The sequence below is a fragment of the Ictalurus furcatus genome, chromosome 14 (assembly GCF_023375685.1).
Source record: "Ictalurus furcatus strain D&B chromosome 14, Billie_1.0, whole genome shotgun sequence".
Lineage (NCBI taxonomy): Eukaryota > Metazoa > Chordata > Actinopteri > Siluriformes > Ictaluridae > Ictalurus > Ictalurus furcatus.
In genome coordinates, this window is record NC_071268.1 from 22,127,548 (window position 1) to 22,151,347 (window position 23,800).

General features: G+C 42.6%; 1 protein-coding gene across 7 annotated transcripts in view; it reads right to left on the reverse strand.

The window, feature by feature from the left end:
• Window positions 1–23,800, reverse strand: part of myo9ab (myosin IXAb) — a 106,883-nt gene that overhangs the window by 52,920 nt on the left and 30,163 nt on the right. For all 7 annotated transcript variants that reach the window (XM_053641523.1, XM_053641521.1, XM_053641526.1 and 4 more), the window contains exon 2: window positions 21,314–22,241. In XM_053641523.1, the coding sequence (XP_053497498.1) occupies window positions 21,314–22,165 (852 nt within the window). In that variant the 5' untranslated portion in view covers window positions 22,166–22,241. The remainder of the gene's footprint in view (window positions 1–21,313; window positions 22,242–23,800) is intronic.

Below are 23,800 nucleotides of genomic sequence, written 5' to 3' on the forward strand. Positions count from 1 at the left end.
AAACTGAAACACTAACATCCTCTAATGCTGTGCAGGAAAACAAGGTGCGTAAACATCTATACGAGTTCCAAGTTATGTGAACATGATATGAGCAGAGCAGAAGGAAAGATAATGTACTCTGCATGGCACTGTAGCAGCTAAACCCATACAATGATTGCTTAGCTGTGCCTCCCCTTGGCTAGTGACACCAAACTAGCCTAGTCTCATGTTAGATAGCCTAAAAGTTATATATTTAATCAGTCTAGCAGTTTTGCAACACCCAAAACAAGTTTTAGGATAAAATCCAAATTTTTGTCCAAGTTTCACATTTTTTAAGCAATTAGCCCTCGCATACGATAAGAAAAAAAAAAAAAAGCATGTTAACTGTCTATTTAGAAGTACGTTTTAAGACGTTTTTTGATCCGCATGATTAACAGCCCAGCTAACATCCCTGCTCTTGAGTTTCCATCTTAAAATAGCCTGAGTGCGGGCTGCTTAAAAGGTACCGTAGGTAGTTTAAGAAGGAAACACAGAGGTGAGACCATGAGGCAGAAGTTACTCTTGTGTAAACACACTGAACTCCACACATGGAGGGATGGAGTCCTCCTACCCAGCGAGGAAAAGAGAAATTCATACCAGGCAAAGTGTGAACCCGCACAAGGCTGTGAAACTCTCAAGAATGTTCCCGAGGCCTGGAGGCCACTGGGAGCCATCACTTCACGAGGGGTGGGTTAAAGTCACCCCAGTGTACACTACTGTAGTGTAGCGTGTGCTCTTGCATGGTTCTGGTATGTTAAACTATCCATCTGGGACTTAAAAAGCCAGACAGTCAGTCAGAGAAAGAGAATGCCATTAAAAAGACAAAAAAAAAAAAAAAAAAGCTTATTCCTTATACAGTACTAACAGAAGTCGATGTGGTAACGACATTGCTGTATTTTTACTAAAGCACAGACTCATTTCAGACTCAAGAGTACAGTGAAAGATTTAATACACGTTCTGCATTGTTAAACATATTCGACGGTGCTTCATCGTGCTAGAGATACTGTAGCAGTACGTGCGGTTCCTATTAGTAATGAACGTGGATTGTGGTCTGATGAGCGGTCATTTTACATATTGTTACATCCTGTTAATATGCACACAAACACAGGAAAGCACAATTTCACACCCTCACGGTTAGACAGGGTAAACACTTGTCTAATTCTAGCTCAACCAGTGTTTAGTTATGGCTCAGACCGAAGACTGGAACCGACTGTTTCCTTTCTTTCATACTCCGAGAGCAATTTCTGTGTTCTCTCACTCACCATGTTCAATAGTCCTATATGAATTACAGACTGCACAGAGTGAAAAAACTGACTTCCGCTTACCGCAAATGTAATTGGGGTACTACGTGCTCGGTGTCTTTATCCTGGTCAGGGTCGCGGTGGATCCGAAACCGATCCCAGGAACAACGAGCGTGAAGTGGGAATACACCCTGGATGGGAAGCCAGTTCATCGCAAGGTACCATACATACACATTCACACACCCGTTCACACAGGGGCAATTTAGTTTAGTCAATCCAAAACACTAACACAGAATCAGGATCAAACCAGGGTCCCTGGAATCGCGAGTGCAGCAGTGTTACCTCCATACTAATTAAAGATGTTGACGAAAATATGATTCCGGTTGTCCAACATGGCCGCCTCCACAACGTTACAGCATTCATCCACATGAAGTTGTGTTCGTTTTACTGTACTGTATTGTACAGCAGCCAATACTATGTCCGAATCCATGATATACGACAGAGCTGTATATTTACAGCAAAGATTTTTGGAGGAACGTCAATTTCTTGCTACGTTGTCCTCGTAGTTCCGATGCAGTATTAAGCGTCGGAAATCACCGCTAGTCATCTTTTTTTGTGCCGCGCTAAGAAAACAGTCCTGGCTCGAAATGCAATCTTAAATACCCAGAAAGCTCTAAAATGAGCAGGAAAGAACACTCAAGGGGAAGATTCACAAGGACAGCACAAAATAGGTCAGAGACACACAGTGAGTCACCCTGATGTTTCAGAAATGGTAGTTGAGACTAATTTCAGCGCAGGCCCATAAGTTATTCAAAGAAGTAGAAATATGCAGCGTTGATTTGCACAGGCCGAGGAGTCACTCTCTCCCTTCGGGCAGGACACAGAGGCAGTGCGTTAGGAGCTCAAGGACATTTAAAGGGAGAGGATGCCAGGGCTAGCTCTCTGTCCCGCTCACACACACACACTCATGCAGCACGGTGGCACTCTTTCAGTTCTGGCATTCTCCACATCCACCATGTGGATTCCGTATAACTGAACAAGCAGAAGAAGTAGTAATAAAACCTTTGGCGCATATATCATTTCTCATTTAAGTGGCTTGCACAGAGATTATGTAAAACTTCGTAAAGCTTAAATCCTCAGCTTCCGCACTTGGCCATGGATGTTATTACCCTGACGGAGTCTTCGACTTACACAATAAGTGTAGGGTATGTAGGATGTGGTTTGGGGCCATGCTGTGTAAGAACAGGTGCATGAGCAGCAGATTTATGGAGTATGACTGTACTTGTACTGTTCAGTTTGTCAGATTTCCCACATCAAGCTATCGCATGGCTAGAAATAAACAGCAGCCTATTTAGAATAACGAGCTATGGCTGTCAGGAGTTTCACTTTTACCCCGTGCATTAAAGGTTGTGTATGTGTCTAGCTTGTAGAGTAGAAGTAGTTGTGAAATCAGGTAGCAGTCCGAATGACCAACCACAGCAGGAGTACTTCATGAGACTTCATCTTAGAGCTATTCATCGTATTATTCAGTCATCTTCATGGATTATCCAGTAACAACACTGAAACTAGACTGATGAATATGAATCTGAACCCCCTGACAAGCCCTGTGAGGTTAATGGGTTAAACGCGCCTATTGCTTCAGTCCTTTTGTTGTTTTTTTTTTGTTTTGTTTTGTTAACTAGTTACAACTAAAGAGAGCAGCTCAGGTTTAGCACCTTGTCTTGCCTAAGATCATGTTTACTCTGAAGGGAGGTCTTACGGAAGGAACTGATGCAATACCGGGGCCTCATTTTCTCTCCTGCTCCCTTCTGAGCTGCTCACAGAAACAAATTCCAGAGTCACCACTGTCTCACATCACTGACCTCCCTGGCTTGTGATTTTGATCAGAATGTCTCAGAGATCTCCTCGAGCAGTCCTTCCTGCTGCATTCCACAGGCCAACAATAGTGCTAGTGTTTCCTGTGCACAAGTAAGCACAGAGACACTGAGCCCAAGAGAGAGAGAGAGAGAGAGAGTATGCTTAAGACACACACTTGCTTCAGTAACTCACTTCAAAGCCCAGAGATAAGTACCCAGTTTTTTATCCTCTTCCCCTCTTCGCTTAAGAGGACTAGACAAGGAGCTGGAGCTGAAGTTGAGACGGCTGTGTGCAGCGGCACTGGAGGCAGCTGCCAAGCTCAGTGAGTGGCATTATGCAATAAACGAAGGTGGCCAAGCTCTGAATACAATGGCCTACCTGTGCCATGTTGTGCACAGAAGCTCAGGGTTCTCCCGGATCAAGCGTCTCAAAGGCCTGATGTGGGATCAGCTTTCTCTCAGCTCCTAATAAACATGATTATATTGATGGCAGAGATGATCCCAAAAGTACTTACTGGAAGATTTGGAGGTGCCTGACCACTTGATCGTATTTTCAACAGACACACTATTGAAGAGAGCAAATGGCCACAGCAAACAAGCCACTTATGCTTTTATAAAAGGGAAGTATACATTATACATAAAGGCTCTAAAGGAACTAGGGGACTGTAAAGGCCGTCCAGGATGGCTTAGTGACACACAAAAATGAAAATCCTGCCTGAAACCGTTCAATACGCTTTCCATTAGCTTTCTATTAGCCTATGAAATCCAATACCGTCCACAACAGAGAACAACTGGTCAAAGCAATGATCCATGGTCCAGTATTTTTTATTTATACTTTGACACGTCATTTATTTACACTTTGTGCTATGACACTGTCATTTGGGAATTTGTTTATCTAGACATCGTGGTGTTGATGTGCTAGCAGGGACTTTTGCTTTGAACAGAATGTCGAGGCGTATCCAAATCTGAAGTGGTGAAGTCCTTGGGAGTTGGACCTCCTCGTCACAGGTGACGTGAAGACTGATTACAGCGGTAGCTCGATGGAAAAGACGAGAGACTGCTGAGCCGAAGGTCATGAGTTCAAATTCACACGCGATTCCGATTCACGTGTGTCGGACATGAGTACAGCTAAAATGTCTCGTTAACCAACAAACATCACTGCGAAAGACCGTGCATAACAATTTCATGCAATTGCAATTTCGCCAATTTACGCAGTTTTCCGCAAATCGCATCTCAAATTTCGAAAAAAGCCGCCGCAAAAATCACGCATTTTTGGCTGCAACAATCACAAAAAACTCCACGAAATCCTGTACGGACTCCTCAACTGAGATGAATGTAAGTCGCTCTGGATAAGGGCGTCAGCCAAATGCCATACAAGTAAATGTGAATTACAAATACCGAGTGTAAAGTCCCTTGTAGAAACAGTGAAATGGTTCCACGTGGTAATTAGTCAGACAGCTGTGTTCAAACGGTGGAAATAACGACCATCACGATTATTTGTAAATGTCAAAAGATCTTTTTTCTCTTGAACATTTTCAGCTGGATATTTCCGCTGGCAGAAATTTCACCGCATGCCTACTTCCAACTATACAGTTATAGACGAGTAATGATTTAGTGATTCTCACTATTCCGTAACACCCACATGAATTTGAGTTTGAATCTGGTTCCTCTCAAGGTTTCCTCCTCTGGCTTCCTCATTAGGGACAAATCAAAAACTATATCAATATCCAGATCTCTGTAAACACCCTGTCCAGGGTGTACCCCGCGTTGTGCCCGATGCTCCCTGGGATAGGCTCCAGATTTCCCCGTGACCCTGAAAAGGATAAAGCGGTATAGAAGATGGATGGATGGATGGATCTCTGTAAAGCTGCTCTGTGGCAACGTCTATTGTTCAAAGTGCTATATAAATAACATTGAACTGAATCGAATTGAAACGATCCAATCTGAGCACCAAATTCGAAAGGAATAATAAAAGTTCTGCTAGTTGCTCGACGTTGAACAGCTGGGAACGCAGCACCCCTTTGACCAATTCCTGCATTCTCTGGCTGTTGCATGAATATCACATGACTTACTGTAATCATCTACATCGCCCTTGCGCTCTCAGTTCCTTTCCTGAGGCTAGAATGAGGGGAAACAGATCAGAGAGGATGTCAGAAGCTTGGAGCCAAACTCTGACTTGAACCAGGAACCTGTCAAAATCACCTGTGCTTTGTCTCTCTCAACGGTCTTACAAACACAAGAGAAGAATACAGCACAGCTCTTAGTCTGAACCTCAGAGATGTTTCCCTCTACAGCACACACGGAGACAAGAATAAAACAAACTCTTCTCGCGGTTACGCGTGACTGATAGGGTGCTGTAGAAGTAGAAGTGGTTGACTATAAAATTAAAATGGCCTGCAGAGTCCTGGGGTGTTCGACATCGTTAGTGTACTTTGTTTAAAAAAAAAAAAAGTTTTTAAAAGGTATTTAAGGTACTGAACAGTCTGATGTGGTTAGACACAACAGGAAGCTTGTGGTCATTGCTCTAAAGGGGTCCAGCAGTTCTGCTGAAGTGAGATAGGTGAAGCGAGGAAGCAGATACAATAAGAATGGCTTGAGTGAAAAGGAATTAGGGTGTAGAGGAGTAATGGCTCGAATACTCTGACATTTCGAGAGAAAGCGAGAACGTGAAACCTGCTCAGCGGCACAGCAGGTCCAATTAAAGTGGACTGTGATCTATTAAAAATGCAGGCAAATATATTACAGCTCGCTGAACGCCACAGCAACATGCTTCTGACAGCTTGCCAACACACACATCACACAACAGGATTGAGTATTCTCCATGTAGATCCAAAACCCATAAAAGCTGCAGTACTACTACAGCACTCAACAGGCAGGATTAATGACTGTTCCACTGGCAGGGACACTTCACTTTGCTCTCGGTTCTGATAAACTGCGTCCCCAGCAGTGCAAGCCTCGCACTATTCACACACATACACACACATCTGGATCCAATTGGGCTCAGGAAGAGTTCGAAATGACTTCTCACCATCTTCCAATCGCCTGTCAACATGGGCAGAGGTGAACAAGAAACGCACGTTGTGGTTCGGGTTCTGACGGATTGGGCCCTGCGGTTAAAGTTCGTCACTGCGGCATGTTTGCGTGAGTACGTTCAGCGATGTTGGGCTAAGAACTGAGAAGGACAAGGAGTGGGGTGCTGGAGAGGTGCAGAACTTGCGAGTTTGAAAATCAAGACGCTCGGAACTAATGGCACCAGGCCAACGGATACATATGGGCAGAGATACACATACACACTCTGGAGCTAGAAATGTTAAACGAGATGTAGAACACGTGTGCATACACGAGCACGGAGATATTTATTTAGGTTTTCCACAGTGAATCTCATCATGATTTGTGTAAAGGTGCTAGACGAAGAAATGTCGTTTACTCATCTTTCTAAGGTCTTCATAAAACTAATAGCCTGTAATAATAAACAAGTTTGGACTTCGAGTAAGATTACTATCATACGTTAAATCGGCGATAAATACTCATTCCTTCACCAGCCCCCCTTTCTCTCTCTCTTTGTCTCTCTCTCTTTGTATCTCTCTCTCTCTCAAAACTCAACCTGTCATTTTACACAGAAACCGGAAAGCATAAACGCCTCTATCCTGAACATTATTCTGAGCTGGGAAACTTTGACTGTTACAAAATCCTTACAACCAAGACTCGCTCTATAAAATGTAATATAACGTTTCCTAATAAAAATGTCACCACATCAATGACTATAGGTTTTACCTTGTTAAACAACAAGGGGTTTTTTTTAATCCGTTTATTATTAGTCTTAGATTATGTGGCGAGTCCACGGTACAAGTCCCTGTGTATGAGCTGTTACTATTTAAAGAATAACATATTAGAACGTGCGCATTAATATGAACCTGTCGTTCATGTTACAGCAGGAACTGCCTGTGCTGTTATATGAAAATAATGCACACCTTCTGAACCAATCAGATTCAAGCATATTGTGGTATACATATACTGTATATGTATACATACATTTATCCCTACAGTTAAAAAAACAAACAAACAAAAAAAAAACATCAGCCATAACATTAAAACTACCTGCTTAATATTGTGTATGTCCCCTTTGTGCCGCCAAACCAGCTCTGAGCCGTCAAGGCATGGACTCCACGAGACCTCTGAAGGTGTGCTGTGGTATCTGAAACCAAGACGTTCCTTTAAGGCCTGTAAGTTGCGAGGTGCTGTCTCCATGGATCGGACTTGTTTGTCCCACACATCCCACAGACGCTCGATCGGATTGAGATCTGGGGAATTTGGAGGCCAAGTCAGCACCTTGAACTTTTTGTCATGTTCCTCAAACCGTTCCTGATCAATTTCTGCAGTGTAGCATGGCGCATTGTCCTGCTGAAAGAGGCCACTGCCATTAGGGAATACCGTTGCCATGACGGGAGTGTACTTGGTGTGTAACAATGCTTTGGTAGGAGGTACGTGTCAAAGTAAGTTCCACATGAACCCCAGGACCATGCCCACATGCATCAATGAGTCTTGGGCGCCCATGACCCTGTCACAGGTTGTCCTTCCTTGGACCACTTTTGGTAGGTACTAACCACCGCACACCAAGAACACCCCACAACACCTGCCCTTTTGAAGATGCTCTGACACAGTCGTCTAGCCTTTCACATTTTGGCCCTTGTCAAAGTCTTTCAGATCCTTATGCTTGCCCATTTTTCCTGCTTCCAACACATCGACTTCGAGAACTCACTTGCTGTCTAATATACCCCACCCCCTGACAGGTGCCACTGTAACGAAATAATAATCGATGTTATTCACGTCACCTCTCAGTGGTTTTAATGTTATGACGGTTAACAAAAATACACCTACAGTATGTGGTTCATCATGGAATAGCGTTTGAGGGGGAAAAAAATGTGCATCAGCAAAAGACCGTGCTGATTGCATCCCTCACACACAAGGAGCTGTGAGAGATGGAATGAAGTGATGAAGTGAAGCGTTTATGAACTGCTGACAGATTTCAAGGTGATACGAAAGTTCAGCAGTGAAAGCTGGAGAAGAGGCGAGAGCAGGCAGGGTGTAAACTACGCCGTGTGTGTGTGTGTGTGTGTGTATGTAGAGATTCTGCTGACAGCATGTGGGGCCGATTCGCACCAGGCAAAGAGAACAAATCAGCATCTAATTACAACAGCTAGAGCTGCAATGCAGTGCCAAGCAATAGCACACCATGACACTGGGACAAAAGCCTCATCAGTGTGAGTGTTTGAGCGATGCTTGTGTAATAAGATATTTTTAACTTATTCCTCAATAAGAGTAATATATTATGCTTAGGTTTCAGCAGGATGCAGCAGCCCTTCTAGACGAACCACGCTGCTGAACGGATTTCAGTGCTGTTCGCTGTAATGCAGATGAATCACAGCATCTGACTGTAAATGTAAATTACTAGCAGTAATGTAATGAAAAAGACCCGAACCACAAAAACCGAGCAGTTCCAGAACTAAGCTATTTCACTAAATAGACGCCAGGGCTGGACTTACCATTGGGCTTGACTGGGCTCCAGAGCACGGGCCCTGCCCAGTAGGAGACCCCGCCTAGTAGGAGGCCCCGCCCAGTAGGAGGCCCCGCCAGTTCACGTTCGTTTGATTTGTTCAGTTATATGCCGGTTATTTTATTTTCCATTTCTAGTTTGTTGATTGGTCTAGCATGGTTGGCGAGTGTTTTGTCCTGTTCTGCCCTGTGTAAGGAATGATGGCATTTAATTCGCTAAATTATACGTCAGTCATCTTGATGTACGCTGATTGGTTACGGGTGGTTACGACGATGCGTCGCTATCGAAACCTGTCTGTATTAGTCACTGCTGTAATGGCAGACAAGTGGTACCAAAGTGGTGCGCTTAAAAGAAAGCAAAAAAAAAAAAGAAAGAGACAACATCAACTAAAAGGAAGCACTCTGTAAAATGTAATCGATCACGGGATTTTTCACACCTGTGACACCACACCCTGATGTGCAAGAAGGAAACAACCTGCTGGAGGAAACCACTGGAGCTGATCTGACTTCATGAGCAGGGCAGTCCACACACACACACACACACACACACACACACACACACACACACACACCCCCCTAATCACTCACTCATTCAATATCTTGCACTTTGTTCAGTGTGTTACTCTGATATCTTCTTGCAACTGAGAGCACTTCCTGTATTATATTATATTATAATTGCCAATAAGCTAAATAATCTAATATTACCTCTAAAATTTTAACTAAGATAGGTATGTTACATATTTGAAATAAATAAATAAATTGTTTGCTAGAGTGAGCCAACAGCTGTAGGTGCCAATACTAAATGATCTTTAAAATGCCATGATAATGTGAGAATAAATGCTCATTTATATTTCTGTTATAAATTATACTCAAAAATTGCAAGTGATGGGATGTAGTCCTATATCAGTGTGAGTCTGCCTAACACTGCCTATGTATACAATCTATAAAATATATCAGAACTTATCAAGAACAGGTTTTTTTTTTAAAGATTCATACACACAGGATAGACTTTGCCGTTGATACGTTACAGAAATCGTTATGACTGCAACCTTAACTAAAGGTCTTTGTATGTTTTTCAATATTCTTCATGTAAAGAATTTTTTTTATCATCATTCTGCCAAATAAACGGTCGTTTATTGCAATGCACAAAAGTCATGATCACTTTGAAATTTCATTTATTTATTTAGTTGTTGTTGTTATTAGAATTACTGAAGACAGATTGTGGACAGATTGTGCATAAAAATCGCGAAACGTTTTACACTTCGACTCGGAAACCTGTCGGACATGGATGTTCTGGGTCTGATGTGCCATCCATATATCTGTTTTAATCTTCCAGATGTACATAAGATAAGCAGGCGAGTATCTGAAGAATGCTGGTCACGCTGCCGCTATGTTTGCATACGCATGCAAAGTCCTACTTCATGTATAAACCAGACTCCTCTGCCTCGCGCCAGGCCGTATCACACCACACGGCTGTTGATTATTTCCCTATAACAACACAACTCTTCCAACTAGTCTGGAAATGTAATGCAAGGAATATTCCCTATGTTTTTAGTCACTTATGTTACTAACATCAAAATGTTTAACAATTATAGTAGTCCTAACTTATAAATCTGGAATTTATATAATAATAATTAAAAAAATACAGTGGACAGAGCTCAGGGTCGCATTTATTAGGGTCGTTTGCCCAGAACGTTTGGGAAACCCTGATATAAAGGAACATAATTGTATTTTTTTTTTTTTTTTTGTGAAAGCTGCAGTTGTAAGTCGTTTAAAAAAATATTAAGATCAGTTGTTTTAAAGGAAAAAAAATAAGGCATGGGTATAGGTTTAAAGTGGTTATGTTTTGTTTCGTAGTGGTGCTACAGCTACAGCCACGGACTGAACAGATGAGACATCTGTGTTGAACTTGAGAATAAATGCAAACTTCTGTCCATTCATCTCTACATATGTGTTTTCTTGTCAGCTTTTCTTTCTTTTCTTTTTTTTTTTTTTGTACGACTAATTTATTTATTTATTTATTATTATTTATATTATATGTAGCAGAGGACCTCTTCTGTGTCCCATAACGTTCCCCTGTCACTCATGGTACATGTGTGTTGTGGAAACTAATGATGTCAGCATCGACTAAAACACACGCGCAGGTTACTTTATCTCCTGATCAAGTGCAGACCCAAGTACGAGTTGCGCTCACATTCACGGGAATTGCGGCACAGATCCAGTGCAATCTGGAACTCGGACCACCTCCTACAGGTAGTCTAGGATTCGGTACCGCGGTGTGCTTCCTGGTCCGCATGACAGCTTTCACATTAGAAATTTTTCATGCTCTGTTTCAGATTAAACTGCCAGTGTTAAAGCCCCCCAAATGAAAGGTCTGTGAAAACTCTTCTCTTTCGGGCCTAAAGAGTTATCTTCAGCTCAATAAATAATAATAAACAGCTCATGGAAATCAAAAATCCAGTATCTCAAAATATTAGAATAAAGAAATTTGTAATACAGAAATTTTCTGAGTATATTTTGAGATACTGGATTTTTGATTTCCATGAGCTGTAAGGCGTAATTATAATAATATTTCACTTTATGGATCTACAGTATACGAAAGTTCCACTTTTTGAAATAATTACGGCGGGGGAGGGGGGGGGGGACTTTTCCACGATGTTCTAATTTTTTGAGTATTTATACAGCACCTGTATAATTATATGCAATTGTTTTTAACAAAGTAAGAAATTATTTCAGTTTATTACCAGCACACCGTAAGAAGGTCAGAATGAAGAAGTCAAAAAGGCTTACTTCAACCAGAGTTATGGTTTCCTCTCTTTGCCCTGACCCCACTGATTGTGAGGAGCTTCTGTTCCACATTTATTGGAGGAAGTGATAAAACTAACCAAACTAGCAATGAGGGTTCAGTGAAGGTTTACAGATGGAGTGGGACTAAAAGGCTTTAAATTGAAGCACACGCTGCATTTCTGTCTGTAAAATGTCTGACAGACCTTGTTTTGGTTTGGGCTCTTAACTTATTAAGTTCCATTACGTCATTAGATGGCATCTTTAAAGTCTTAAATGCTGTCAACGTGTATGTGGTCCACTTCAGATGAGGTCAAGGATTTGAGGTTGAACGTGACACGTTTTTGTGTTGTTTTTTTTGAGCAATTTACGAGCGCATATAAAATTCTGATCTAATTTGCCATTGTAAGTCGATCCCTTACTCTTCCAATTCCCCTGTGGAGCTGCTGCCAGTGTAAAGAGATTTTTTTAAAAAAAAAAAGAGATGCGAGAGAAAAAGTAACAATAAGAGAGAAAGAAACTGGAAGAAATGAGAGAACACACACCCTGCAGAGAGAAAAGCATAATACAACACACCCACACTAAAAAAGAAGGTAAAAAAAAACAAACAGTGGAGCTGTTTTGAGGATAACGCTAGTGTTACCGATAGCAAGAAAGCAGGCTTGCATTAGCAATCAAACAATTTTGTGAATTCAGTCTTACCTAATGATATTTAATATAATGAGGTTAAATATGCCCAAATAATTGGTATTGTACAAGCTGTTTGCTGTTGTACAACTAGTTTTAGAGTTACTTGTTTTTTCTGAACCATATGTCCTAAATCTTTCCAACAGAAAAAATATCAGTTAATCACTTTGGCTGTGTGGGCAGTAGTTGATTAGAGCAGCTTGCATTTCATAACTCCTACACAACAAGACCATATTGAAATCAGGCGTTATGTCATTGTTTTATCTTTTTTTACACTTTTCTGTTTTGCTGCACTTTAGTGACAGTCCCTAATGTTGCAGCAATACAAATACTTGGAGCATGTTCTCATTGAATCAGTTGGTTCTCCTTTGGATGTCACATTCGAAACATGTAGTCTATAACAGTCTGCCTAACCGCAGTACAAAAGACGCGATGCTGTGACGTATGCAGTCCCCTCTGAAAGTATTGGAACAGCAAAGCCAATTCTATTGTTTTCGCTATACATTAAAGACATTAAAGGGTTTAAGATCAAAAGATGAACATGAGACAATAGATCAGAATTTCAGCTTTCATTTCCTCATATTTATACCTTTTGTTTAAACCCACCCATTTTTCAAATGATGAAAAATACTGGAACATGTGACTGATAGGTGTGTCTTGCTGTCCAGGTGTGCTCTGTTAAATTGATTATTTAAAGAATGGATGTCTACTCTTGGTTTGAGCCCTAGGATTTGCTTGTGAAAACTGCATTTTTTGTTAAAAAGGATAAACCAACATGAAGACCAGGGAGAAAAACATTTTCTGTTCTCTGACATTATGGTAAATGGTCTTCACTTATATAGCGTTTTTTTAATCTTAGCGATTCTACAAAGCGCTTTACACTGTTTCTCATTCACCCATTCATGCACACACACACCAATGGTAGCAGAGCTGCCATGCAAGGCGTTAACTTGCCATCGGGAGCAACTCGGGGTTCAGTGTCTTGCCCAAGGGCACTTCGGCATGTGGAGTCACGTGGGCCGGGAATCGAACCGCCAACCCTACAATTAGTGGACAACCCGCTCTACCACCCGAGCCACAGCCGCCCACATCATGACAACTAGCTAGCTAATAACAAAAGCCCACACGACTGCACCTCTGTTCCCTCCCATCATCAACAAGGCCAAATATGGCTGACTTACAAATAAACAAATCAAAGCACCTATTTCAAAGAAGTACTGAAATTGCACAAGCCTGCAGCAATATTGCTTTGAAAATATTCTAATCGCTGGACTGAAACCATGGGCTAACCTGGGCTGTTCATGTCTGTCTATGATCACAGAGCACCAATCACTTGAACATTCACACCTAGGCTCAATTAATGTAGAATAATCGAAGTAGTCATCATCGCTGTCGTTTTGAAGATTCTCCGACAGTCCTGGCTTGCTGACTACACCAAAGAAATATACAGTATATACGCAATCTATCAAAAGGATGCAGAAAGAAAGGGAGTGATGAGGGATCATTTGCATTCAGCTTCATGTGCAACGAGTCCTATCTCATCTGGTTTCTACCTGGTGGCAGAGAAAGACGTGGCGTATAAGCCGGTTGCTGCTCTGCCTCCAGCTGCGGTAATCCTTGATCTGCACATTCATTGTTTGTAACCTGTTACAACACTAACAGAATTACTTAACGGTAAGAGAATGACAGCATGCCTGAGGGTACTGGTGACATCAGTCACAGACTGTATGGACCAACCAACTTGGCAGGGGGGGGCAGGGCTCAGGGATTAGTTTACTGGAGAAACTGTCAGTCTTGCATACAGAAAGAGCGAGAGAGATAGATAGAGAGAGAGAGAGAGAGAGAGAGAGAGAGAGAGAGAGAGAGAGAGAGAAAAGAGAGAAGGCCGTGGGTGTGGTACAATACAGAGAGCAGATGTTATAATGAAACAAAAAAAGATCTAGTGTAGGCGAGCACAGATTATTCAGAGTGATGATCAGGGACTTAGCAGATCACAGTGCTCAGACAAGATCTGAAAAACCAACAAATTAGAAAACAAATGTAAGGGGGCCAAGACGGGAAAAAGTTCACAGACGTAAATGATTATTTACTTTCGGCCTGAAGTACAGATTGGAATTCGTACTGCAATCGTAAATGCTTGTCCTTTCCAAAAGGCCAACATGGTGGAGCGCTTTTTCTGCATCTTCTGAGGTTTTCATATCTCTCAAAAGAAATACAGACCTCCTAAAGATTACTGGAGTACAGTGATGGGTTAGGGCTGATGAAGAAACAAACACACCCTCCATGTGTACTGTACAGGATATTTGTACCTGGACATACTCGCTATTCTCTCTCTGTACAGGTCTCACCTTTACACTCATGCCATTTAGCAGATACTCTCATACAAAGTGCAGAACATCCAGTGAAGAGCCTAAAGGTAAAAGCACGTTAAGGCAAATGTTAAGTGTCCTTTCCACCAACTAGGCGCCAGTAAAAAAAAAACAAAAAAAAAAAACAAGGGGTGTCATGCTTGTTTCCTTGCGTCTTTAAAGAAAGGCTGTCAAGCTGAACCAAGGTACAGTGTAGGATACAACCGTGAACATACTCAACATGGAACAAAGCTGTTGAGTAAGTGGGAGATTTTTACTTTCATGTGGGCGTGAGCGAACACTCAGATATGAAGCTTGAGGGACAAACAAAGACCATGATGCATTTACAGTTTTGTTATGACATGCCGACACTGCTGGCACCCCCCCAGTGTTTTCCAGTGTTTCTGGGGGTTTAGGCCACACCCATTTCAGGTGTTTAAATACAAATATGAATCATGTTAAAACCATAATGAACGTTCCTTTACTTTCACACTATCCGTTGTTACCCAGATGATGACGGGTTCCCTTCTGAGTCTGGTTCCTCTCAAGGTTTCTTCCTCATATCATCTTAGAGGAGTTTTACCTCACCACCGTCTCCACCGCCTCGCTCAATAGGGATAAATTCACACACTTAAAATCCGTATCCTGTGTTTAGATATTTCGGTAAAGCTGCTTTGAGACAATGTCCATTGTTAAAAGTGCTATACAAATAAAATTGAATTGAATTAAATTGAATTGAATATTTGGAGCACACAAAAAACATACACAGACACAGATATTGGTGTTACGTTACACCCCTAACACTGAGCTTAAAACTCAGTAGTTCTCAAAGTAGGATGTCCCATATGTGTCCATGAAGCATAGCCATCGGGCAGATGACTTTTATTTATTTATTTGTTTATTTATTTATAAAATTCAAATGAAAGAGATATTATTTATTATTTAACTTGTTAATGGAATTGAATGGGTTTAATCCAAACCTCAGTAGGTGAAACAAGTCAGTCTATAAAATAATGTCAGGTTGGAATGAAGTGCCTATGGAACGCTCTTTATTTATCGTTACGATAAATATTACTGCACGCAGTAAAAATGAGCCTAATATCCGGCTAGTTCAATGATGTTCATAAAAAGAAATCACAACTGAGAGGGTCTGTGAAATTTGTTTTACAGGTAAAGAGGTAAAGTGAGCGCTCAGAGTCTCGGACTCACACTGAACACAGAATCTCCCCAGGCTTTTATCACACACGCACACCTTAACACACATATACACGGCGATATCACCATTACGTCAACCTTTCATTTCAAACAGCAGATCCTATGATGGACACACAAACACACCCCTGAAGCCATCCATCTGAAATTCTAGATACAGTGCTGTCCCTGAGGACTCAGTTAGCTGAGCGACATGTGGATTTAAACCATCTGCTAAGAGCCTGCATTGCACTAACAGACAGGAAATAATAACCGAAGACAAGACAACAAAAAAATAGACTATGTGTTCATGTAATACTGAAATCTTTCTCACTGCAAAAAATCAAAATAAATAAATAACGGTGCTTTGAAATCCCTGCAGTAATGTTGATAAAATGCATATGTTCATGATGATAAGTACATTCATTAAAAATGTTCGACACACGTTTGCTTTTAAAGTGATAATATTGAGCAATAACAACAGGAATGATGCAGTCAAAACAACAGGAAAAACAACAACCCCAAAACAAAACAGATCATTAAAACTATGCAGGGCAAGCCAGTCACCCTGCTATGAGATCTACGACACAACATCAGAGAATAATAATGCCTGTAGAACTACACATTCCTACATTAACCCAACTGAGTATTCAATCTTCCTTGGAATAAACTCGATCTCTGTATCGAAGGAGTTAAACACTTTTTTCCTTCCTCTGTTACTGACTTAAGATTCAATCATGAAACGCTCCAGGCCACATCTCAGACCACGGAGCACTGTGTCCACCATCAAGCAGCTGAGTCATACTGACCAAGGAACAGACATGCTACATTTCTATTTGTAATATAGAGATAGAAAGATGGAGAGAGAGAAAGAGAGAGCGAGAGAGAGAGACAAAGAGAGACAGAGAGAGAGAGATGACAGCGAGAGAGAGACAGAGAGACACAGAGAGAGAGAGACACACAGAGAGAGACAGAGAGAGAGAGAGACAGAGAGAGAGAGACACAGAGAGAGACAGAGAGAGAGACACAGAGAGAGACAGAGAGAGAGAGAGACAGAGAGAGAGAGACACAGAGAGAGACAGAGAGAGACACACACAGAGAGAGACAGAGAGAGAGAGAGACAGAGAGACAGAGAGAGAGACAAAGCGAGACAGAGAGAGAGACAGAGACACAGAGAGACAGAGACAGAGAGAGAGACAAAGTGAGACAGAGAGAGACAAAGCGAGACAGAGACACAGAGAGAGACAGAGACAGAGAGAGACAGAGAGCGAGACAGAGACAGAGAGACACAGAGAGAGAGAGACAGAGAGAGACAGAGAGAGCGACAGAGAGAGAGACAGAGCGAGACAGAGAGAGAGAGACAGAGAGAGTGACAGAGAGAGAGACAGAGAGCGACAGAGCGAGACAGAGAGAGTGAGACAGAGAGAGAGAGACAGAGAGAGAGCGAGACAGAGAGAGAGACAGAGAGACACAGAGAGAGTGAGAGAGAGAGAGAAAGAGAGCGAGACAGAGAGAGCGACAGAGAGAGAGACAGAGAGAGAGCGAGACAGAGAGAGAGAGAGAGAGAGTGAGACAGAGAGAGCGAGACAGAGAGAGAGAGAGAGAGAGAAAGAAAGCATTAAAATATATGAATACACAAACATGTCTAGTCAGAAAACCACCAAGCTGTTTAGAAGATTAAAAAAACATTCAAATGAATCATCAGTCTAAGCAGTCTCAGGAATAAAACTTATCTGCAATTACTGTAAAGCAGTTGATAGATTATTCCAGTCAGCTCTATAATACTCCCAGACAGAGATATTCAACTGGCCCAGCGGTTAAGCCGAGATCGGATTACCCATTAGAGTTATTACTGCCACAAAGTCCTGTGGTAGAGGACTTTTATGGAAACTAATGATTACTGGAATTAAATCAGCTCTTAACTGCCAGTTAGTTCTTACAGGAGGAATGATGTAATGGTGACGGTTAGCAAGTGTTTGTGTGTATACATATTTCCGAAGTGCACCCATCCATCCATCCAGCCGTTCATTCATTCATCTTCAGCAAGCACTTGATCCTGGTCAGGTTCGAGACTGATGTTGATACTATCTCAGGATCACTGGTGCGAGAGACAGGAATAGACCCAGGATGAGACTATTTCCAAAGCTGAGAGGAAAATATACGCTTGAAGATGAGAGCGAGATGGAAAAAATGAGTGTTTGGTTGAGTTTTTCCAGGGGCTCAGGTAGAAGATGACTCATAAAACTTGGAAATCATTGGTCAGTCTGAATACAAGGTAATCTAAAGTGATGCGTTGCAGTGAGAGAAAGCGAGAGGCTCGGTGAGAAAACATCAGGGTGTCAGGCTGATGGACCACAGGCACATTGTTTTCTCAGGAGTGAAATGTCAGCAAATTTAAACCTCCGCTGAGAAGCGCAAGAGTCATGTCAGGGCAGAATTAAAAGCTCTACGACTCGCTCTCTCTCTCTCAAACACACACACACACACACACTCTCTCTCGGTGTCTAGGGCACAGTAATGAAGATTTGATCCAGTAGCACTATATCACAGGATAATACCACTGAAAATAATAGCATTTGTTACGATTTTTCTTTCCATCCCCCTATAAAGACACTCATACACACACAAGCCTTTGTGAGATACTACCACTGACTTTGTATCGTATGTACTGCTGTAAATGAATAATGTCACACCTTCACCAAACCCTTACCTTATCCTCAACAACCCAAAAGAAATACACTATATGGCCAAGAAGTATGTGGAGACCTGACCATCACACCCATGTGTGGTTCTTCCCCAAACTGTTGCCACAAAGTTGGAAACACACAATTGTATAGAACGCCTTTGTATGCTGTAGCATTACAGTTTCCCATCACTGGAACTAAGGGGCTCAACCTGTGCCCCTGTGCACAAAGCGAGCTCCATGAAGACACGGTTTGCCAAGGGCGATGTGGAAGAACTCGAGTGTCCTACACAGAGCCCTGACCTCAACCCCATTGAACACCTTTGGGATGAACTGGATCACCGACTATGTGCCAAGTCTTCTCACTTGACATCGTTGCCTGACCTCACTAATACTCTTGTGGCTGAATGTAGCACAAATCCCCACAGCCACGCTCCAAAATCTAGTGGAAAGCCTTCCCAAAAGAGTGCAGGGTATTATATCAGAAAAGGTGGGCGTGGGGGGTGGGGACTAACTCGGTGTTAATGCCCATGGTTTTGGAATGGGCGCACATGAGTGTGATGGTCAGGTGTCCATATACTTTTAGTGTAGTCTGGCTCTGTAGTTTTTCAAATAAAAGCAGCACTGTTTTTTCATGGTGATCCCAAATGTCTCCAAAGGTCAGAGCTGTCATGCTTTACATTTATGATGACCTCAATTGGCTGATGCTTTTATCCAGAGCGATTTATAGTTTATAGACAGGATACAGCTGAGCAGTTTAAGGTTAAGTGTCTTGCTTAAGGACGCAACAGTGGCAGCTTGGTGGTGCTGGATTTGAAATCGCAACTTTCCAATGCCAAATCTGTTGATTTAAGTTCTGTAAAACTAAAACACAGCGCAAAATAACCGATGTACTGAGCTGGTAGTTGTTATGAATCTCCGGAGGGAACCACGCACTTCAACTCCCAGCAGCCACTGCACCGCTGCATCACGGTCACATGACCACCCGCACCTGACTCTCATCCCGGTTAACGAACACGTGTGTATTTTGTCACGTTTTGTACAGCACTCTGTGTCTCGCTTTGATTGCCTTCAGTTGTCACGTGATGCTCTCGAGTGGCCTAAGTATTGCTTTATGGTTATTGTCCTTGTTCATGTATGCTTAGTGACTTTTGTGCTTGGTTTGAACTCTTATTAAACTTTGAATCTGCAAGTGCATCCGCCTCCGTCTCCGCATTCGTGACAATAATGAGTACTGATATGAGATCATACCTGAAACACTAAACCTGTTATTAGATCCAATTTAACATATTTTCAGAATTAATCCATTGGGTGTATTTTATGCAATAAAATGTTGTCAGTCAACATAGAACTTGGGTCATATTTCATACTGTAACGAAAAAAAAAAAAAAAACAGGCTTGACACATCTTTAGCAAACTAAAATGTTGCAGTATTCATACACACAAGGAAATTAATTAAGTTAGCTTAACATTTATTACTAAATAAAATGGACATCACGGTGGAAATCTGGGTCGTCATTTCACACGTACATTTGTCCCTGATTTATATTACAGGATTTTACGATATCATTATGTCAGTCCCTCAGGCTGACTTGCTGCTGGGTTTGTACACGCCCCTCCTCCAGGTGATGGATGGCTCCGTCACCCTAAGCCTGTGTGGAATGTCTCTCCAGCAGCTCGACGCTGGCTAGGCTCGTCTCTCCTCATCTCTCCGAACAGTCTCTCAGCTGTATGTTACAGGTCTGGATCTGTCACCGCTGCCCAGCTGGCCCTTCCAATACCTCAAGCTATAGCAAAACCTAGCGAACTCTAATTACTGCGCCTGTCTGGAATGTGTTAAACCGGCCGCTATTATCTGCTTAAAAGAGCGGATCCTGACACCGGTTTAACCCTTAAATCAATGCTTTGGAGATGTTCAATACTAAATTGCAATTTTGCTGTTAATACGTTTATTACGGAACGTTTCAGCAGCGAATGTGCATTTGGAAATATATATGCATATGTAATACTGCCAATATATACATAAAATACCTGAAATGTTTAACTCGCTCATCTCCTGTTAACATCCATAAGCAATAAAGGGTTGAGCTCAGGATTAGGTTAACAAGCACAGTAAGAGCATCTCACCCTTTCACACACACACACACACACACAAGCAGGAAACCGCACACACTAGCAACAGAAATTCTCAGCCAATGAGGCAAACATGAAGCCTGTGCAAACAGCCAATCATGTCGCTCAGAAATAGAGACTGACTCTCACAGCTGGATCATGCTGGGAATTCAGTCTGTTGTGAATCTGGTTTTGGTTCCTTCCCCAAAAACACAGGGCGATATCTGTCTATACTCTCCGAACAGCTGGATCCGTGGCTGTCTGCGTTAGCCCAAAGGGCATCGACAGCTGGGACTGTGCGGTGGGTTTGGAGCGCTACATTTGTACTTATATGGCTCAGTGGTGATTAAGAATTAGTCAGTGGTATGACAGAAGCACCAACACCACAACACTGATGACTTTCTCTCCTCACTCCTTCACCAAGGAGAGCTGCTGCGACCTGAAAATCTGATATCAAATCCAAAACAACATGCTTTTGATTGAATCGGAATGAGCTGAATTTCAAATCCGGGACTGGTACATCTGATATGCTCGCCAGCAAACATACTGCACACAGAACATGCCTTGCTTCTTTACTTAAGAGTTCTTACTCTCGCTGCAAAGCGAAGAAGCCTTCTTATGGAACACTCCTTTTAAAATAACAGTATTGTTTTTCTCAAAAATTCATTATATATATATATATATAGAGAGAGAGAGAGAGAGAGAGAGAGAGAGGGATGTTGGAGCTCCTGATAATCCTAGTGTATAGTTGCTAAAATATTCATTTATTTATTTATTCGTCTCTTATTTCGATTTCTCCACACCATTTTCAACGAGTACTGAATCAGCGTCTGCACTTACCTCTAGTACGGGTCCGGCTCCTAGTATGATCTGCTCGACTCCACTTGCGAAGCCCTTCTGGCTGAGTGCAGTAAGATGATGGATCAGAAAGTTGGTGCTCTGCGTCTTCCCTGAGCCACTCTCCCCGGATATGACGATACACTGATTCCTGCGCCTCTGCAGCATGGCGTGGTATGCAGCGTCAGCTATGGCATAGATGTGCGGCTCCAGCTTGCCCAGCTGGTGGTTATCGTACATCTTGACATATTTTGGGTTGTAGATTGGGAGGAATTTGAAAGGGTTGACCACTATCAGGATGCCGCCGGCATAAGTGTAGATCTTTTCCTGTTTGAAGCGCGAGCGCAGGTTTTCCAGCAGCGTCTGCTCGTTGAGGTCCGGCAGAGTGCAGAGATCTGCAGCGTGCCGTCCGGCTGGAGGCTGAGGGAGGAGGCCACGCTCTACCAGCCGCCTCCTCTCCTCGGTCACCCTCAGCCACATCTGAACGTTGCCGTAGTGGATGGAGCCATCCAGGTTCTTCTCGCGCAGCAGGAAGCGGTAGTCGTCGCTGCTGAAGCGGTTCTCCAGCGCGGTGCGCGGCCACAGCATCATGCGCTGCACGGGGCAGTCGCTCGGGTTCAGAATCCATTCCTCACCGCCGAACTCTTTCACCTCGGCTAGAACGTACAGCCGTGTGCGGTCCAGCCGCAGACGCTCGATCACCTGCTCGATTACCTCGGCGGCCGATGTGACCTTGTGGGCCAACACGGGGCAGTAGACGGTGCCCTCGGCCAAGGCGCCCGGGTACACGCGCACGGTGAAGTCTGAGTCTTCGAGGCGCCGGCGATGCCCTCCAGCGCCATGGCAGCTCATCATTGAGCAGCAGCTCCCATCGGCGTCCGCTTCAGCACCTCGTGCACACAGCTTCGGAGGCGGAGTCAAGACATTCCAGCTGAACGGAGAAACGGCAAGAGAGAAGCGTTAGAGTGCATGTAAATAAATAAATAAATACACATAAATATACATAAAGGTGAATCAGTCAGACTGCTAAGTCCTCAGTCTGTACCCTTCATGCTACCGCAAACCATCATTTCTCTCAGGTATAAAGTATGATGAACTACTAATGTCAAATAATGTCATCTGTCCTAGTTGGACAAGAAGCAAATAGGAAGACATGGTGATAAACTAAGCGAGACAGACATACCACGATTGAGCAGGGCACGCTGGATCTATCCGCCCTACTGCCAAGTGCAACAACTGCCATCGTCTACACAGAAGCGTCTGTTCTCATGACACAATGCTGTAATTCAGACACTTCCTGCTGATGTTAAGCCTGAGGATGCCCATTCATAAACGGAAGCCTCCTGCAGGCAGTACAACAGTACGGTTTGGCTTTTCTTAATACAAAATCCTACCCATACAACATAATAATTGCACAATATGACATAATTACTGTCAGAGATCCCGGTTTTAAACTAATGAAGGCACTACATGTTCTCATGACAGTATGTAATCTTGTAAGGCTGCCAGATGATTTCACTAGATGATTTAATAACAATTTGTCCACATTTCTTCCCGCCATCACACAGCATGGCCTGTTTCTAATGCAGAACATGCCGACTCAGAGAAGATGCGACATCGATAAAGGTGCGGTGAGATACGTTGTTTTTTTTTTTTTTTTTTTTACAGCTATCGTACCACCTTTGACTTAAACTGGACCTCAGAACCAGGATGTCTCCAGGACCGAACACCCTGGCTGTCAGCAGAAACGGAAGAAGATGGAACTAAAGCCCTCTCCTTAGATGGATTCGCTGCAACAATTTCAATTACTGATCAAACATGGAACACTCACAAACGATGAGATCTGAAAAAATAAATAAAAAATTGAATTTTTTCAGCTGGATCTCTTCAGATTTGGTCTTATGAAGACGCGAAACAAACCAGTGCTTCTCTGCCTAACTTGTACATCCTCTTATTCATTCTATTTCGTTTCTCTTTGCATCCAGCTGTCTGGGGGAAGCTCTAGGTCTTCCAGCTGTAAACAACCCAGACAGTCTTTCTGAACCCATGCATCCTGCCTTCTTATTGTCCTGGTGTCTCGAGTTTCCTGCACAACAAATAATATAGCAAAGCACCAGAGCAAGTCTGAACGTATTATGCTAAGTGCATGGTATAACTGATGACTAATCATTTTGAATCCATAACTGAGCCATACCATTGTTGCTCGTGTCAGCGTCAAACCAGTCATCTGGTTCGACCGGCATTTGACTCATTTGATCAAAAGATAAGCAAAAATATATATTCTACAATAAACTAAAGACAGTAAGTTAAAAAAACATGAAGTAGGGGAAAGAAAAGGTATGAGCACATTAGATAAACAACAGGATTCAAGTTAGTGTGAAGGCTCTCTCTCTCTCTCTCTCTTTTCACCAAGCTGTGTACAGTGCCCCCCCCCCCCCACCCCCCCCACCTTTTTGAGTGTTTCCATCTTGGAACTTAACTGGGACTTTA